A 20,373-nucleotide genomic window follows, 5' to 3' on the forward strand; every position below is an offset into this window, starting at 1 on the left:
TGCCTGTCTGTATAGAGCTCATCTGAGAACTTTCAATATGCAGATTACCCCATGCTTATTTAATAGGGATCTGTAAATTGACTATTTAATGCAGCATTTTGCCTTTAATTTTCTGGTGATGCTACACAGACATATGCTCCTTGCAATACTCCTCACAGAGAAAAGAATGCCCTAAAAAGGTGGTTTTAATGAACAAAAACATGCACCTGTGCAAATATACAAATACATAACTTCCTCACTCTGAAAGCATTGAAAAAACACCTTTACAGAGATAAATGTCGCACACACCCATTAGAAATATGTGTAGACCTGCGCCAGTTGTTTCAAAAATGGAGTGGCCAGGGCATTTGTTTTAGAAGTAAATTCATTTTCTAAGATGCCTCCCAATGGATCTCTAAATTGTTTAATTCTGTTTTAATAAAATATTTTTACATTTGTCATGAATGGCAGCACCATATCCATCTGTCTGGATCAGGAACTGATTCTGGTTCTTCCGAGTAAACATTTTAATGCCTAATAACAATATAGCTCCTGGGCTCATCTGTGTAAGCTAAAACATATTGCTCAAGTAATAAGCTTCTTCTCACTATGTAGTACACCTGAAGGTCTTCAGAGTATTTAGGACCTTGCCTGGTGGCTCCACAACCAACATTCAATCACACAAATCACTTTAGGAATATTGGAACCAGTAATTGCCTGTCAGGGTGAGATTCATACAGACCATTTATTCCTGGCTGAGAATCCCAGTCAGTCTCTTCATTCCCTGGCAAGAGCCATATGTTTGGGAGTAGGCCAGGCTACACTTCCTGGGGGGGGGGTCTACCCTTTCTGCAATTGCATTGGAGAAAGGGTAGCCAATGGGAGCATCCCCTCCAAACCAGTGGTTCCTCCTAGTCCACTGTTATTATCTCCTGAGGGAAGTGCACCTCTGCATGCTGAATACCCCTTAGTTTTATTGTCACTAAGTACCACAACAGTGTGGGCTTGGCTGCCATGAACTCTAATGGGTAATATCTAATATTCTCACTAGGTGTTCCACTTGTAGTAAGTCACAGATGCCTCCCTACTTCCTGGATGGGTGAGCCTGTATTGGCCATTCATTCCTATCCTTCTTGGCCATCTCCTACAGGCACCCAAGCTACTTTTTCTTAACCTGGCACTGGCTTTTGCATAGTCAGGGCTTTGTCACTTGATGTTCTGGGACTGTCTGTCTTCAGAGCATTCTGAGAATATCAAATTTTCCTTTTAGAATTACTGTTCTAATGGCATCCAGTATTATCTAATTCCCACTTTAGACACTCTGGTTCTGTGGCAAATCCTAATGCCTTTTGTGGCTGTTTTCATCTTTTTGGTTCTTAGTTTTTGGGGGACTGAGAAGTGGGCACTAAATGCAGTCAGGGTATCTGTAACAATGAATGCTGTCCCAGTACATAACATAGCATTACCATTATAAGTGACGCACAGTGCTGACACAATAGATGTGACACAGTGACGGCAAGATGTTACATGACACAGTAAAGTCATGACACCACTCATCACACATGGTGGTGTCATGATACAAGTGGTTTTCCTGCATGCTGTCCATGGACTACCTCTCACTTGTTTGCACTGGCAGCTATAGCTATATCTGTCTATCTATCTGTCTGTCTATCTATCTATCTATCTATCTATCTATCTATCTATCTATCTATCTATCTGTCTGTCTGTCTATCTATCTGTCTATCTATCTATCTATCTATCTATCTATCTATCTATCTATCTATCTATCTATCTATCTATCTGTCTATGTATCTGTCTATCTGTCTGTCTATCTGTCTATCTACCTATCTTGGTCAATTATGCAGTTTGATAACCTGTTAGGAGAGTGTCTAGTTTAGTCAACTTTGATGTTCATTAACCTTTGTTGTGATCAAGTCAACTATGCTTTGCTTCATTACCATGTAATCTGTAGGGTATTGTATTATAGCTGTGTCTGAGGAGTTGGCATTTGTAAGTCAGGGGTTTGAGGTGGAACTCCCCATGTCAATGAATATTTTTTTTTTTTTTGCAGTTCGAAGGGTACAAGTGTTTCTCATGAAATATGCAGGGAAGTTGTAATTGGTGTGTAGTATTGCATGATATTTTGTGTTACATTGAATGGAGAAGACAGTAAGTACTTATGGTTTAAGCAGCTGTGCCACAGCATTATGATTTATTTTTCATGAGCTGTTGCAGCTGTTTTCTTACTGCTACATGTTGTGTTTTTTTTATTTTAATAGCTGTGGCTTTATGGTTTGCTCCTGGTGACATGATCAGACTTGTGAGTCTCCTTTGTGATCAATAGTGGTTCAATGCATAGTGAAACTGATGGAAAATGATAAATGATTTGAGTGTTGACTACCACTGAGAATATAATCAAATATATATTTTTATGCACACACTTTTATTTATATATATATATATATATATATATATATATATATATATATGTTTTGTGTGTGTGTGTGTGTGTGCGTGTGCACATATTGTAATGCCTAGTTCTCCCTGCATGGTGCTAGCTAGGTGTATGTTAGTCTCTAATGGTTCAGTTAGCCATGTACACTACAGGCTGTTCCTACAGTAATGTCCAGGTGCATGTTAACTTGTAATATCACCTCTAGACAGCTGGATGGCGCCCTGCACTAGAAACCAGTTAAATGCTAATATCTACCTGTGGTAGTAATCAGTGCATGCCAAGATTTGTTTGCAATGCTAGGCCTTAGTAGCCAGGTGTACTCAATAGGGTTGCCACCTAGCTGTTTTTTTTTTCAGACGATCCGGAAATCAAATTGATTGTCTAGTAGTCCAGAAAACACTGTACAAATTCTGGCATTCTGTTTCAAAAAAGGAAACAGACTATTGGAATTTGTTAAATCAGCTGATTTACTATGCCTTTTTACAGAAATGCATAGTAAATCGGCTGTAAGCAGGCATCAGTAATGGAAAAAGAGGGCATTCCCCATCAGCTGATGTCATAGGGACATCACAAAATGGGTGGAACATGGATGGGAGAGGGGGTGGGAATGGGTGGAGTTATGGGTGATGTGAAGAGTGTGGACTTAGTCTGGTTTTAGCCATAACGAAAGGTGACAACCCTAGTACCCAATGATCTTGCTGAAGTAGTAGACAGGCACATGGTGGGATGTGTTTGCACTAGTAACATGCTAAACTATGTCTGCATTAGTAACTGGGTGCATGCTGGGATGCACTTTCTGTAGTAGCATGCTAAACTGTATCTGCATTACTAACCAGGTGCATGCTGGGATGCACTTTCTGTAGTATTATGCTAAACTATATCTCCATTAGTAACCAGGTGCATGCTGGGATGCACTTTTCATCGTAGCATGCTAAACTGTGTCTGCATTAGTAGCCAGGTACATGCTGCCATGTACTTTCAGTAACAGCATGCTAAAGTCTGACTGCATTAGTAACCATGTACATACATGTTGGGCTATACCTTCAGCAGTAATATGCCATACTGTGTCTGCACTAGTAGCTAGTTGAATGCTGGCATGTACTTTCAGTAATAGTGTACTAAATTGTGTTTACGTTAGCAGTCAAGGTCATGCTGGTGTATATTTTCACTTGTCTGCAATTGTACACTACACTTTTCCTACAAAAGTAGCTATGTGTTTGCTGGGATATGTCTGTAACAATGGTGTAATGCATCCTTGTTACTGCCTACATTTACAGATGTGTGTAATAGGTTGCATCTACACTAATAATCACTAATGATCAGCTTTTTAGAGTACAATAATGTTCAAGTACATGCTGGGTGCTGTTTCCTCTGCTGTGGAGGAATGTTGCATCTCATCAGCTCACTATCTGATGCTCTTAGCTAAATTTAAGCCTCAGTAATTGGCAATCGAGGCTATTTTGTGTGTGTGTGTGTGTGTGTGTGTGTGTGTGTGTGTGTGTGTGTGTGTGTGTGTGCACATGTGTGCATGTGTTTTTGTGTATGTTTATGTTAAACTGCCATCAAATTAATGAGTTAGTTAAGAATTAAATGATAAGGCATGATAGTGTTCACTCAGCAAACAAAAGGCATGTGGGATTTTTCTGGTTTGTAGACATAAAACACTATGTATGCAAGTTCACGCAGGTTAAAGACAGGTACACTTTACAGTGTCTAGGATTACCATATATAACTGAGATTTTATAGTGTGCTGCTGTCAGGAAAACATGAAGGGTGTTTTTAATTTATTAAATGTTATCATTTTTATCTGAAAAAAAAAACCAACATCCTTCCCCGAAACCTTTGACTGCACACACTGTTTCACCCAATAGCAGGCCTGAGTGAACATTACGATCAAAATATGATGCTTCCATGATTCCCTGCTAAGTGATCAAAGGATAGTTACTACAGGAACCATTTCACAATGATCATCCAACCATAAGTTTTTTTGGCCAGCATCCAGAACTGAGATATCTTGATACACTTGATTTTTTGTTATCTGAAAAGCTTTCATAAATAATCATCATCAGCTCTGTACACGGCTTTTTCAACACAGACTGAATTAAACTCTTCTCAAAATGCATTAAATTAATTTTTAAAACTTCTCTTCTCTCCTTACATTATGAATAGTCATTTTATTTATTCTTAACTTTACAATATTACATTCCTCTGCTACCAGGAACTAGCCTTCTCCTGATTTGCTGTATTTTGCCATCTTCCAGTAATGTCAGTATTGGGATCCACAGCCTCTGTCGCTGTTAACTATGGAGTTTTGTTTTGCAGCTTTGTTTGTTCATCTTTTCCTCTCTCTATACAACATGGTGGACTTATGCAGAGGCACAAAGCAACAATACAGTCAACTCTCAGTTAAACAGAACTCAAGCAACTGGCAAAAATATTGAAGAAAAACAGTACTATTTTCATGTGTTGCACATTCTGTTTCCTCCCGCAGAAACATACCTTATGTTTTTAGAGTTTTAGAGCTTTAAAAAGGAAGATAGGAATAAATTCCCTCTCTCCCCAACCTGAGAACAAGTCAAACCAAACAAATAGTATAGGGTACAGTATTAGGCCTATTTTTATTACTAACTCTCAAGCAACCAGAAACTACAGTTATCTGGCATCTACCATTCCCCATGGGTGTTGGTTAACTGAAAGTTTACTGTATAACAATCTGTGCTCTGTCAGTAAGCATATTGCATTATTCCATAGGTTCATAGGTTCATAGGTAAGTACTAGACTAGCTGACCTTGCAGGCCAGTTTTAAGCCTAGCCAGTTTCCCTTTTTGTATTTGAAATAATCTATCCCATGAAGGGAGAGAGGGTTAAAGTTACAGCTAAAGTTATCATCCAGAATTTTTTCCAGTTTCTTAAATGTCCATCACCTCTTGCAGTCCATGTTGGTTAGGTCATTTCACACCAGGTTCAGCCTTTGTGAAAAGAGAGTATGCATTCCATCTTCCTACAGCAAATGGAAATCCACCTGAGATCCATCCACTGCACCCATTCACTGTTAGCACGCTGACTGACTTTTCCTGATTTTAGAACTAAATATCAGAATAGTTTTTAATCTTCCCCAACAATAGGTAGTTATAACTCCCCGCAATAGATAGCCTCACTTTAAACTGGTCATCATTTTCTAAATAACCTGCTACTGGTTTAGAGCTTAAGACTGGAAAGTTTATAACATTTATCATTTTGTCTTTTGGTAAGCGAGGTTATGCTGAGGGATTACAACAAAGAAGCAATTTTGTCTGGCCCAGAAAAATATTTCTGTGGAACATTATTAAGTTTGAATTTTATGCAGTGCCGTACTAATAGAGGAAGATCAAGGGTTCCTACATCAAATGGTGCACACTAACATTTACGGGGGGGGGGGGTCTGGGAGGAGACCCTCTTCCTCTCAAAATGATGATGAAAATAGTGGCTTCCAAAATAAACTGCTAGTGTGTTGTTCTGGTTGTCACTACAGGTATGAGCTAGTGCATGCTGTATGCAGAAAGATGTGCAACACTAGACGGAAAAAGGAACATGATAAAGGGCACTTCAGAATCAGTGGAGTTAGGGCTGTGGATATGGACCACATTAGGGCATAGAAAGTGTTGCATTCTGGGAAATGAGAGAGCTTCCATACTGTACTCATTTTATATCTGAACATTTACCCCCCATAGCTCTCCTTTTCTGTTTCTTCTCTGATGAACCCTGATTTTTCAGAGATCTCTTCCTTTCATTCCCTGTGCCTGCCCTCCTGTGTCATGACAGTCTGGCTTCTCCTGGAGGCTTTCTGAGGGTGTTTATCCCCCCCCCCAAAAAAAAATAAACGGCAATGTGCTATATCTCTGGAAAGGTTGATGGTGCATAACTAAACAGCATTGCACTTCTGCAGTGCATGCTACAAATGTACACTTGTTTTGAGACTGAAGTAGACACACCTAAACTGTGTGCTATGTCCTCTCCCAGTACCTCCTAATTTCATGAAGTACCTCAGTAGAAGACAGCTTTTAGGGGATCATTATATCTGCTGGAATAAGTTTAATCGTGAATATGAAATTATTTCCTTTTTTCTCCAGGAGACAAGTTCACAGACTTAAAACTTAACATGGATACATCCTACAGAGCTATCAATGAATGTCTTGTTCCTCACTGATCAAATGGACACACATTATCACAAGTTGTGCACCACAAAATAACATTAGTACTGTTCGTTTCCTTGTAAGTTCTTACATATATACAATTAGTGGATTTGACCAGGTGTTTTATAGGTAAACTACTAAATGCAGCTTCACTTTTCCACTTTGGCCACTTCATTTGAAAGGTGACATTCTTTTCCACATTCTTGTAGTGGGATGACAGGGGATGTCTGGTGAGTGGAAAAACTTTGCTCTTGCTGAGGGTACTGGAGGAATTCTTCAGTGTGGCTGGGGTCTGCAGAGATGCTCTGATTTTCGGAGTTGCCTTGGATATTATTGATGTATCCCACATAAACAGTCGATGGGCTGTAAATATGCAGTGGGCCTAAAAATAAAATCAGGAATATAAATTAGATATCTGCAAAATCAGATTGTTACCACACACCACATACGACTACCAGTGAGACTCAGATAAAGTTATTGTTACCATCAAAGACAGCTCAGTTGTGTTGACACAAATCATCTTGTATTAGAGGCACATGGGATATATGCAAATGGCCCTTAAGAACATCAGCTGTCTCAGCTATATGGCAATTCTGAATGCCCATGACTTTTTATTTTTTACGACTTAAAAAGAAAAAAATTCATGGGCATTCAGAATCACCATATAGCTGAAATACCTGATGTTCTTAATGGTCATTTGCATATATCCCATTTGCCTCTAATACAAGAGGTTTAAGGAATCACACAATGGAAATTCTAGCTTGGCTAGATTTTTCTTGTAGTTTTTACTGATTGTTTTTTTCTGTGTGACCTTTTTACTCCTTGTTTTGGTTGACTCAAATCATAACATCAGCTTAGTAGGGTGGCTTAATGGTTAAGGTGTTTGCCTTGCAAACACAAGGTACAGGGTTTGAGCCTCACGAGGGATACTTGGCTAGGCTTAAAATGGCTCACAAAGGCAGTTAGCTTAGTATAAATCTATCAACCTAACAACCACCATGAAAGCCAGTCCCAAGCATTTCCACTGAATGAAGCCTTGGTCATATAAGAGTCTAATTAGATATGTTATAGATTTGGGTACAACAACCTAAGTACAGCTGATGATTTGAGTAAGGTGTCAACAATGCATTTTTGGGTACTGTCTCTTCATATGGAACTACTGTAGGTAAGAGTCACTAAGCTAATTAGTGCCTTCCTTTTGCATCAAGGTTCATAGGGAGTTACTAGGATTCCAGTCCAGGGGGGAAAACTGAGGAACCCAACTCAAATTTCTAGTTGTCCCAAACACTATCTGGCTAACTGACTTGCTCAAGGTTACACAGTAGGCAAATATGGGATGAGGGCTCAAACCTTGCACCACAGGAGCTACAGCTCACAGCTTTATCCATTTGCTAGAGGTTCCTTTGATTACTGTATAACATCATGACTGGCTGAAAGTGCTTTACCAACCATTATGCCTGAACAACAAAAGATGTTTCCAAGGATTTAAGCCCCTCATTTCATGCTTCTTTCATATTCTCAGTGCATTCTACTTCTCAGGTTCATTGGTATATACTAGGCTTATGACCACCAGGGCCTTTGTAAGCCTAGCTGTGCACAAGCCACTTGTGCTCCTATGTAATATGGGTGTTTATTAGGAGGGAGTATGTTAGGAAGTTTCTAGAGGTTACCTGAGGGAGTATGTTAGTTTGGGCATAGGTACTGTCTGCCTCTTTCTATCTGAGACATGGGAGCTAGACTTGAGGGTGAATTTCTGATTTTCCATCCACTGGTCAAGGTTATGCTTAAATAGGGTTAGGGATGGACTGGATTTCACTTGGATGGGAAGCCTGTTCCAGAGCATGGGGATCCTCTGAGACACATATCTGTCTCTCCAAAATGTCTTTTTTATGTCACAAGCAAAATTTAAATCCTTAGATATAGTGGATTTGATGCTATTCATTTTGTGGATGTGCAAAAGGTGCATCAGAGATGGATCCGAGAATGTCTTGTACGACAGGTATAGATCGCCTCTCAGCAACCTGTAGGAGACTGAGTATGGAGACAGGGCTTTAAGGCAGTCAGTACAGCACAATGTGTTTATACCCTGACTTCTCCTGGTAAGGGAAGCTCTGTGGACATTCCAACTGTTGCACATGTCCAGTCAGGTATATAACAAGGGGGCATTATACTCAATGATGAGTCTGATATATAACGAGGGGGCATTATACTCAATGAGGAGTCAGGTATATAACGAGGGGGCATTATACTCAATGATGAGTCAGGTATATAACGAGGGGGCATTATACTCAATGATGAGTCTGATATATAACGAGGGGGCATTATACTCAATGATGAGTCAGGTATATAACGAGGGGGCATTATACTCAATGAGGAGTCAGGTATATAACGACGGGGCATTATACTCAATGATGAGTCAGGTATATACCGAGGGGGCATTATACTCAATGATGAGTCAGGTATATAACGAGGGGGCATTATACTCAATGATGAGTCTGATATATAACGAGGGGGCATTATACTCAATGATGAGTCAGGTATATAACGAGGGGGCATTATACTCAATGATGAATCAGGTATATAATGAGGGGGCATTATACTCAATGATGAGTCAGGTATATAATGAGGGGGCATTATACTCAATGATGAGTCAGGTATATAATGAGGGGGCATTATACTCAATGATGAGTCAGGTATATAAGGAGGGGGCATTATACTCAATGATGAGTCAGGTATATAACGAGGGGGCATTATACTCAATGATGAGTCAGGTATATAACGAGGGGGCATTATACTCAATGATGAGTCAGGTATATAACGAGGGGGCATTATACTCAATGATGAGTCAGGTATATAACGAGGGGGCATTATACTCAATGATGAGTCAGGTATATAACGAGGGGGTATTATACTCAATGATGAGTCAGGTATATAACGAGGGGGCATTATACTCAATGATGAGTCAGGCATATAACGAAGGGGCATTATACTCAATGACGAGTCTGATAAGGGTTGAATAAAGTGGCACTGTGACTTCCAAGGACCTGCATGCCACGCCCTTGCTTATAAGTCAGGCAACATAGAATGATTTTCTTACTACCTTGGCCACATGTTGGTCAAAGGCCAGATTACTTTCCACCATGTTTTGATTTTAACTGTAGCCTAAAGATAATCCTTCTTCCCTAAACATGGTTTCTGTGTGTATAGCCCTCTTTTACTCCCAGCGTGAACACACTTTATCACGTCAGCCATGCAACACTTGGATATTTTTCTTTTATTAGCTGGGTAAGCACAATACTCTAAAGGCTATTTTCAGCCATGTCCAAAGGGCAAAATGCATAAACTACATACATTCCTCTCAGTGATGCTTACCTCACTAACATTTACATAACTTTAAAGTGGATTTGAGAACTGTCAGTATTGGAGCATTAAAAAAAATCTAAATTCTGTTTGTTTCCTGCCTTTCCTGTAACTAGTCTAGTCCAGATACAGATTTGCTGTATCCAGGTCTGTTTGTAAGCTTCTGAACCCCCTCAAGCCTTTCTGTGTTGGAGGGAAGCCTTCTAGCTTATCAGTGGGAGTGGTAAGCACTAGGTAGCCTATCTACCACAAGAATAGTGGTTTCTGGCCCAGAAACTGTAGTTTAATGGCCATTTGGGCAGTTTTTCCATCTCTTTCAACTTTCTGGCTTAAAAGCCTATGTTTGTGCTTGTTTCCCACCTTTCCTGTAACTAGTCTAGTCCAGATACAGATTTGCTGCATCCAGAACTCTTTGTAAGCTTCTGAGCGGTGCCAAAGTCTACTCTTCAATTTTTCCCTTAGATCTACTAGTTCTTTCCTCTCCTGCACTTTTACTAACTTATTAGTCTAGCACTTTACCAGACTTACTGTAGCAATTATTGTAGCACACAAAAGTGCTACCAACACTAAATGTTCCACAAGGAAACAGCTCCAGTACCAGTACTTATTATTATTGCCCACCCCTCCAGGCATGTCTAAAGGTCAGTTCCCTGTGCTTTCTCCTATACTTGGGCATCCTCAGGCAATGTAGGCACTGCCTCATGTACACCGACAACCCTCTCCTCTTACCTCTCAACACTCAGACTTGTGAGAGATGCACTTATATAGCCAAATTGGAAGCCACGCACTCTACATCCAAGACCAGAATAGTTGGTCAAGAGGAGAAGGTCAACACTTGCACCACACCACATGGAACACATAGCCCTCCAGAACACACACCAGCACTGCCTTCACATAAAAACACAAACCGCACACCCACCTTCATGGAGGCCCTCAATAAAAATGTACCCAAACAGCAGAGACCTCCAAGGCAGAAACGCACTTGACCAACACAACACAACACTAATCAAGAGACACATAACTCTCCTAAACAGTGTACCACTCAGCCAAAACACCTAAGGCAAAACAACATGCCCAACACACTAGTCATAGGTGACTTGACAGTGAGGCACATTGATGTCCTACTCACTAAGTTGAATAAGGAGAAAGTAACAGTCAGCTGCCTGTCAGGCACCAGGATCTGCCACATAAAGCACGCACTCAGTCCCTCAACAACAGGTACAAATATGACTATGTCATTGTACATGTGGTTGTGAATGACCTGAGACGTACCTCCCTGGACTACATGAAAAGAGACATGGAGGAGCTCTCAGATTATGTAGCCCAGGTGGATATGACCCTAGCCCTGAGCAGCATCCTACCATCACCCAGGATAATTCCACAGTACAAGCAGAAAATGATTGATTTTAACAACTGGCTAAGTTTCTGGTGTCATTCTAAGGGGAGCCAGTATCTGTCTGCCTGGAATGACATGATTGACAGACCTTGATGGTTTGCCACGTACACAAATGCATGGATCTCACCATATCCAATAGAACCAACATGCTCTCCTCCAAAAAAAGGAAGACAATCTGGTTGTCCCCTTCCATAAATAAACTCTACAACAGAAGGAGGAAACTGATGTGGAATAAGGTGAAGTCCCAAGACTGGAAAAACTCCCTTATCAGCCTCAATAAAAAGTTGAGATCCCTCATCAAATCCTCTAAAGCTAGCTATGAAAACAGAATTGCAGCAGATAGTAAAGACAACAAGGCCTTCTATAGTTATGTAAAGAATCTCCACGGCAATACCCAGATTTGCTACTGCACAATTGTACCTCCTATACTGAGCCAACAGATATTGCCAATATACTGACTGACAGATTCAGTGCCAATGTTACCCCTCTCACCCCTCCCCCGAGGGACCAGTCACAATACCAGTAGATTGTCATGCACCCAGTATTACTGCTGCACAGGTTAAAACAGCACTGTCCAAGGGCAAGAATACAGCTTCTATGGGACCTGACAATATCCTTGGCTGTGTTTTTCATGAACTACAGAGTGAACTGGCACCTCACCTGTATGCCCTGTTTAATCACAGCCTCACCTCAGGCTTTGTCCCTACTGAATGGTACACTGCTACAGCCATCCCTCTCCACAAAGGAGGAGCAACTACAGACCCTGAGAACTATCGCCCCATTAGCCTGATGAGTCTGATATGCAAAGCTATAGAGCACATCATCATGGACCTAATAAACAAGGATATAGGGAAACTCCAAATTCTGGATCCCACACAGTTTGGTTTTGTGAAGAGTAGATGATGCCTGCTCAACTTGGTCAACTTCTTTGAGTCAGTCACCAGAGCTGTGGATGAAGGCAAGGTGGTTCATACAGCTTACCTTGATCTGGCTAAGGCCTTTGATACTATTGCCCACTCAGGAATCATAGAAAAACTCACTAAGCTAAGCATCAACTCCTATATCAATAGATCGGTTGCAAACTGGCTCACAGGTAGAATCCACAATGTGAAAGTAGCTGACTCCAAATCAGACTGCCAACCACTCACGAGTGCAGTCCCACAGGGTTTGGTCCTGGGTCCCCTCCCATCTGGTATCTACTTCTCTGAAGTCCAGGCCAACACAAAGGAACTCTGGCTGACAAAGTTCACAGACGATTACAAGTTGGAAGCTATTATTAACTCCCCCAGTGATGTTGACATCCTTCAGAAAGGCCTCACTGAGACCAACGACTGGTGTCAGAACCATGGCCTTAAGCTTAATGCTGAAAAAATGTGTCATCATCACCTTTGGGAAAAAACCCAGTTCCCATGAATTACCACATCGATGGTAGTCTACTGAACACAGAAGGTGTTACAAGAGATCTGGGAACACAGGTTGACAGCAACCTCTCTTTTGACCACCACATTGCCACTGTGGTCAGAAAGTCCTTCTATGTGACACATCTCATTACTAAGGGTTTTGCATCCAGGAAGAATGAGGTCATTGTCTCTCTATACTCTTCCCTCATTAGGCCAATCACTGAGTACAATGCCCCATTTGGCATGTACCTCCCTAAACACCTGCAACAACTGGATAGGCTGCAAAAGTACCTCACAAAGAGGATCATAGGCTTTAAACACTTGTCCTATATGGACATATTAAAAAAACTCCAACTATTCTCTGTCTCATATCGCCTACTTAGAGGCGATCTCTGCTTGACTTACAAAGCCATGTCTAACCCAACTCTGTTAAAAATGCTACATCTAAAGAAATCCCAATCCCTCTGCACCACACGTTCCAGAGACCTCAACCTCATTACCACAATCAACAGAACATGCTGGAGGGACAGGTTCATAACTCAGAGACTGCCCATACTATGGAATAGACTTCCCATACATGTCAAGCAGAGCATCTCACTCATCCTCTTCAAGAGAAATAGAAAATTCATCCTAGGGATCACCCCAGTGACTTTACTCAACAGAGGCACTGGGAACTAAGGTCAGGTGGCACAATGCCCGGGTAATCCTATGAGCTAGGCTTGTAAACGCTCCAGGGCCATTAGCCTAGTACACACCTATGAACCTATGACCCTATTAATACCTTGTGTATGACAATTTACATTCAGTGATGTATAGAACTGAATTTCAGTGGCATGCATCATAGTAGCTTATCTAGTTAAAACTTTGAATTGTATATGAAACATGGTCATACCTCTCAACATCTTAAAGCAAGAAATTTGGACAAAGCCACAAATAATGGGGAGACAAAGGCCCAAAAACAGGGACACTTTTTAAATATTGTTCTTAGAAACTTAGAAAGTTAACAGAATAACAAATGTTACATTAGCATGAATTAAATGAAGGGCATGAAGTCTGAAACTTATATGTCTGCAATTATTTTCTGACTTCAGTCCTCAATGATTTGCTGGTCATTTTCCAGAAAAATACAATTTTATGAGAAGCAGATCACAAATATGAGGCAAAAAACTGGACATTCTGCAAAAATCTGGACACTTGAGAGGTATGAGTCATGATTACAGTTAGGTATCCAATGACTAAATGGTAAAGTGAAAGGTATGCAGTGTCCTAGAGTGCAACATTCCTGCTTTTAGTCTTCAATTCTTAAAACTATCTGTAGTTTTGTGACCTTCCTGTCTCAACATTTCCACCATTTTGACCCCCTCACACAATCAACAACCATCCATCTTAGATATGCATCTTCAGAGTGCAAATAACTTTAAACATGATTGTTAACCTACTCTGTTTTACTGTCAAAGAATAATGTTTATTCTAAATAATTTGTACAACCTCCCCATTCAAAAGCTTTTTATACTGTAAATAACTTACAAAAATGGTTATTTATTTATTTATTTATTGCATTTGTTGACCGCGAAAGTCCAGTGGGCCTAAGAAGAGCCCATTTTCAGTGGAGGCCTGGGAGAAAAGCTCCACAATGTACATAGCAAAGCAAAAAACTTTACACAATCGACAGCAGAGTACAATTTAACAACACTGATACATAGAATATCTGTACAACGCAATTGTCAACAGCGTATGAGTAACAGAGAATTTTGCATATCTATTAGCATATTAACTTCAAATTCAAATAAACTATTAGCATATTAATTTATATCAAAGGTGTTGGTGTGTTATACAGAAGGAAGTTCACGGGGTGGATGTAAGGTGGGAGGCAGATATGTGACAGAAGGAGAAGGTGGAAAGGTACAATGTGTTGTTGAGATAGTATAAAGGCAGAGTCAAAGATAGTGGTGAGCAGGAAAGGAAGCTAAGGAAGTCAAAAGTGCAGGACAGGGGTATATAGTAGTATGAGGCTAGAAGTATAGGGCTGCGGGTATAGAAGTACCTAGGTAGGAGGAAACAGACTGGGGTGGAAGTGTGAAGTGGGTAGGGGTAAGAAGCAGGAGGGAAATAGAAGAGAGCGGGTGGAAAGTGTATGGAGGTAGGTAGAGATAGAACCTAGTGTGGGAAATCAGGTGATTAGGTGTTTGCAAGGGAGCAGGAGCATATCCGTTGAGAGAAGAGATGTAATTTTAAGGATTTTTTGAAGGAGGCTGGGTTGCTGATCATTCTGAGAGAGGGAGGAAGAGTTTTCCATAACTTGGAGACAGCATAGGAATATAGCATTTTGCCAGCTGAGAGTTTTGGTTTCAATACAGAAAGCAACATTTTGTTTTCTGACCTGAGGTGGCGAGTTGGCTGGTATGTGCTCATTAAGGACGACAGTGAAGGGCAGCTTTCTGGTAGATTAGCTTGTGCGCTATAGTTAATTGTAGGTATGTGAGATGGTGGGGAGATTCTAGCCAACTGAGTTGTTGGAGAGAAGAACAGTGGTGTGTGGAGTATTTAGAGTTTGTAGCGAATTTGGCAATTTTATTGTAGCAGGAGTCAAGTTTACTTTTTAGAGAGGATTGTAGGTTGGTGAAGATGGGGGCGCCATACAGCAGAGTGGGGAGAAGAAATGAAGAGGATAGGGCTTTTTTGTTGGAGAGGCTGAGGAAGTAGTGATGCCTGTAAAGGGTGCCTAGCTTTTGATATGTTCTCTTTATGTTACTGTGGATATGAAGGTCAAAAGTTAAATTGTCATTGATAATGACTCCTAGCAGTTTTGTACTAGGGACAACGTCTAAGACAATGTTATTTTGGGAGGTAACGGTAAAATGGGATTTGTTTATATGGCTCGTTTTTGAGGGGATAAATAATAAGAATTTGTTTTTTTGGGGGGTTTAGGGCTAGGTGGATTTTGGACATCCAGATCTCAGAAGAGTTTAATGCTTCTTGGGTCAGATGCTGTAGTTTGGTGAGAGATTTAGAGGAACAGATTATAGTTGAGTCATCAGCATATTGGATGATGGAGCTATCTGTTAGAAATAGATGGAAGTTGTTGATGAATATGCTGAAAAGGAGGGGACCCAGTATAGAACCCTGGGAACACCTGTATTTGTAGGCATGAAGAGGGAGGAGGAGTGTTCCCATTTGGTGGATTGCTGTGCATTATTGAGGTAATTGATAAACCATAGAAGGCTGAGGGGGGGGTCTTAGGATGGAGAGTTTGGTAATTAGTAGAGAGTGTGAAATGGTGTTGAATGCCTTAGATAGATCTAGAAAGAGAGCTGAGACTAAGGAGCCAGCATCACGAGCTTTATTGACTGCATCTAAGAAGGAAATAAGAGCAGTGTTGGTACTTTGGCCGGGCCTGAATCCGTGCTGAGTGGGAGAAAGTAAATGGTGGCCAGGCCTGAATCTGTGCTGAGTGGGAGAAAGTAAATGGTGGCTGGGCCTGAATCTGTGCTGAGTGGGAGAAAGCAAATGGTGGCCGGGCCTGAATCTGTGCTGAGTGGGAGAAAGTAAATGGTGGCTGGGCCTGAATCTGTGCTGAGTGGGAGAAAGTAAATGGTGGCCGGGCCTGAATCCGTGCTGAGTGGGAGAAAGTAAATGGTGGCCGGGCCTGAATCCATGCTGAGTGGGAGAAAGTAATCGGTGTTTAACTAAGTGATCTAAGAGCTGGGTGTGGATACATTTTTTAAGTATTTTTGAGATGGAGGAGAGTATGGCTATAGGATGGAAGTTTGTGATGTCAGAGTTATTGCCGCCTTTATGCAAAGTGCTGACAAATGCTTTTTTCCAGATGTCTGGAATGTAGGATTCTTGAATTGACCTATTGATTAGGATGCTAACAGGGTAAGCTATGAAAGGGGCTGCTAGTTTTAGGTATTCTGAAGGTAAGTTATCAGGAGCATTTGTATAGGGTTTTAGTTTGAGGAGGTGTTTGTGGATGATGGATGTAGGAATGGGTGATAGAGTGAAGTAGGGCAGGGGGGTTGAAGGATTGTGAGTTGTTGGGGATTCAGTAGTATCAGGGTTGATGGGTGGGAAAGATGTTGTAAGTTTAGTGATAGTATAAAATATGTGTTGAAGAGTATTGCTAGCTCAGAGGGCTTTTTGTCTAGGTTTGGGCATGGAGTGTTATTAGTCCCTGGGTGGAGTAGGGAATTAATGGTTCCCCAGAATTGTTTGGGATTTTGTTTATTCTGGTCTTGTATAGATAGGAAGTGTTGTCATTTATCTTGGGTAACTAAGCGTTTGGTTTGGTTCCGAAGATGTTTGTAATGATTGAGGTTGGTGGATGTTCTATCTTTTTGCCAGGTTTTCCATGCTCTATCCCTGGTGGACATGAGTTGCTTTGTGGCTTTAGATAGCCAGCAGGCATGTCTAGATTTGACTCTTGAGTCTGAGGGGAGCAAGACTATTTAGGGTTTGTAGAAATGCAGAATTAAAGAATTCTACAGCTTCACTGAGTGGAAGAGTTTTTAGTGGATTCCAATTTATTTTTTGAAGTATGTGATTGAGGGTATCATGGGTGAAATTAGTCAAATCAAGGGAATATCTATATTGGTGGGGGCTGGGTGTACAGGTGGGCTTCCTTGTAATGAATGCGGGGCAGTGGTCACTGATATTGTCTGGGAGAGTGCCTGTGGAGGAGATGTTATTGGGTTCAGAAACCAGGATCCAGTCTAAGGTAGACCCTTTGTTATTGTTTTTGTGTGGTCTGGTGACATCAGAAATACGTTGGGAGCATGTATAGAGGTTGACATTTGTAGATGAGTTTTTATTGGTGATGTCTAGCCAGTTGATACTGACATCTCCTAGAATAATAGTTTCATTTTGTATGTTGAGGGCTGTCCAGGCTATGTTTTAATGGTTGTATATTTCTTTATTTGCAATGTCCACTGGTGGTTATAAACCCTGGGCTGAACTTGAAAATGGTCCAGTGAGATCAGTGCTATACCCATCTTAACAAATATATAAATATAAATAAAAAATAGTATAAACTGTATTAAAATGACAGCACGCTTCATCCGGTGGCACATGGTAGAAAGTAAAGAATAAGTAATAGGAGCATATGATGTTGCAAAGGGTGTGAAGCGGAAGGGGCAATAGTGTGTGCATTTCATTTCTAATCTGCTTTCACAGCAGAATGAAATATTCAGAGTGCCTTTCAGTCTGTATTAGTTAGCTTGTTTCCTGGCTAATAGCAGCAAGTGTTGACAGGTTTTTGAAAAGTACAAGATATGTTCTGAGTAGAATGTTCTATATTATACAATGACAGGTCATTAACATTCAGAAACGTGTACACAGATTGGTCAGCTCAACCAGTGTGCCCATTATAAATTCAGCATATGTTTGTCTTTCGGCTTTTTCCGGTTAGGGATTGCCACAGCGGAACTCCGGTCCGCTGATTGGCAGTAGATTTTCACGAACGCCAAGGTGCCAGCTCAACGTTCAACCTTTAACGAAGGGCACGCCCATTTACGCATGTCTTTCAAATGCCCACCCAACCGCGGGGAGGACATGCAGACTCCACACAGAAGGCACTCCCCACACTCCAGCCGGGAATCGAACGGGAAAACCTCTTGCTGTGAGGCAACAATGCTACCGCTGCACCACCGCGGATGTACCAATAGAAAAAAAGTCCGGTTGCCGGGACTTTCTTCTGTTAAAATGTGCTATGGCTTTCCAGTTTTCTTGAGCTAAGAGGTTGAGAGGTACATAGGGAGGGCAGACAAAAGAAGCAACAGAGATCTTCATTTCTGTGTTGCTTCCTTTCCAAAGCACCGATGTACTGCATTGTCTGGGAACGTAAATCTTATACATATGCGCAGTACAGCAAGAATACAGCAGGATACAACAAGAAAGAGGAAGAACACCACGGCTCCATTATACAAAGACATTATTTAAGAAAGGTAACTCATTTCTTTCTTAAATAATGCCGTTGTATAATAACAATAGCCAGCTCCTGTGTGTGATATGTTGAAGATTTACCCATGGTTGCCTTTGCTTAATCACTTGGGTTTCGCCCTCATGATTAAACCACACCAACCATGGGTAAATCTTCAATATATCACACCCAGTCATTAGTTATTGCTATAATACAGTAAAATAGTGAATTCTATTTGGAAGATTTGCTTCAAATGTAGCTATTTTTTATCACTGTGTAATAGTTTGTTTAGGATGATTGACTGGATATTTGTTAGGACAGAGGTAGTGTGGAGAAGGCTGGACAGGATAAAGAACTCAACACAATCTGTAAAATATGATTCAATTTTATAGTCCAAGCTTTTGATCTATCTTTTTAACAGCGTAACTGATGTATTGGTCAAATTTTAGATTTTGGTCAATCAAAACTTAGAATTTTCTGTTTTTAGTTACATTTGCAGTGACTATTGGTACATTAAGTGATTTTCATTTCTTTTTGGATGCTTGAACAAAAGGAATCAACTTAGTTTTTTTGCATGTATCCATAACTGTGACTGTATGAGACAGTCTTCAAGCGAGAATTTTTTGTGTTAAATTTTTGAAGATGGGATATCCAGCATGTACTGCACACTAATGCTGAGTCATTTGCATATTGGATAATGTTTTCTTGTTCTGTAGAATTCAGATTTCATTTATAAAAATATTAAACGGTAATGAGTTTAGGTTAAAGCCTCAAAGTACCCTACTGATATAGTTAGAAGGAAGAACAGGTGTTTTGACATGGACACTGTTTATGATGAGTAAGACATCATTCTTTAATGGAGAGCAATCCATATCAAGTTTCATAGTTAGTTAGAAGTAATGGATGCAATACAGTGATGGAGGCTTTGAAAAGATGTAGGAAAAATGATGCCACTAGCCATCTTTTATTTTATTTTTCTTCAAGTCTACTATACTGTGGAATGATAGCAGTGCTGTTTCAGTGCTATGTTGTGGTCTGTGCAGGGGGAGAGCTTTTTCTGGGGTAGTTGTCTTAAACTTTGTCTATGTGTATATCTTTCTAGTACATTTTAAGAGGAGATAGGGTAGGTACAGGCCTACAGTTGGTGAGCTCTAGTAAAATGCCACCTTTGTACGGTGGAATGATATAAGACTGCTTCTGTTGTATATGAATAGGAATATATGATTTTTTGATGGCTTGATTTAATAGAAAACACACAGGGCACATTTGTGAGTCCATGGCCATCTGAAAACATTCAGGAAGTAAGTTATCATGTGCTAAGATTAGAGGTTTTAGATTTTTAAGCATGTTTCTGATAACATCCATTGGAACATAATCAAAAAAAGAAGGAAACTTTGCTACAGTTTAAATGAAAAAAAAATCACTAGGATTATTTTCAGTCTTTATTGTGGGGATAGCATATTTTATAAAATAGAAGTATAAGCTAATTGATACTATGTAATTATATCCATTTGTTAATAGATTTGTTCTGGTTTATTTTCATGTTTAAGAAGATTATTAATATAATTCTAAAATGTGTTTATTTATTTATCTTTTGCTGAATGGGTTAGTCTGTTGACCTCTTTTCAGGGGCGTCCTGAGGTGGTATTCATACAGACTAGAGGAAATTTGGCTTGGGCACTGGGGAAAACCCA

General features: G+C 40.4%; 1 protein-coding gene across 1 annotated transcript in view; it reads right to left on the reverse strand.

The window, feature by feature from the left end:
* Positions 1-5,655: 5,655 nt before the first annotated feature.
* LOC122807959 (tumor necrosis factor receptor superfamily member 14-like) overlaps positions 5,656-20,373 on the reverse strand; it is a 580,779-nt gene continuing 566,061 nt past the window's right edge. Inside the window, exon 9 of the mRNA XM_044078991.1 lies at positions 5,656-6,988. Within this exon, the coding sequence (XP_043934926.1) occupies positions 6,756-6,988 (233 nt within the window). The 3' untranslated portion in view covers positions 5,656-6,755. The remainder of the gene's footprint in view (positions 6,989-20,373) is intronic.

This window comes from Protopterus annectens, chromosome 8.part0 (genome assembly GCF_019279795.1).
Source record: "Protopterus annectens isolate FY-2018-M chromosome 8.part0, PAN1.0, whole genome shotgun sequence".
Taxonomy (NCBI): domain Eukaryota; kingdom Metazoa; phylum Chordata; order Ceratodontiformes; family Protopteridae; genus Protopterus; species Protopterus annectens.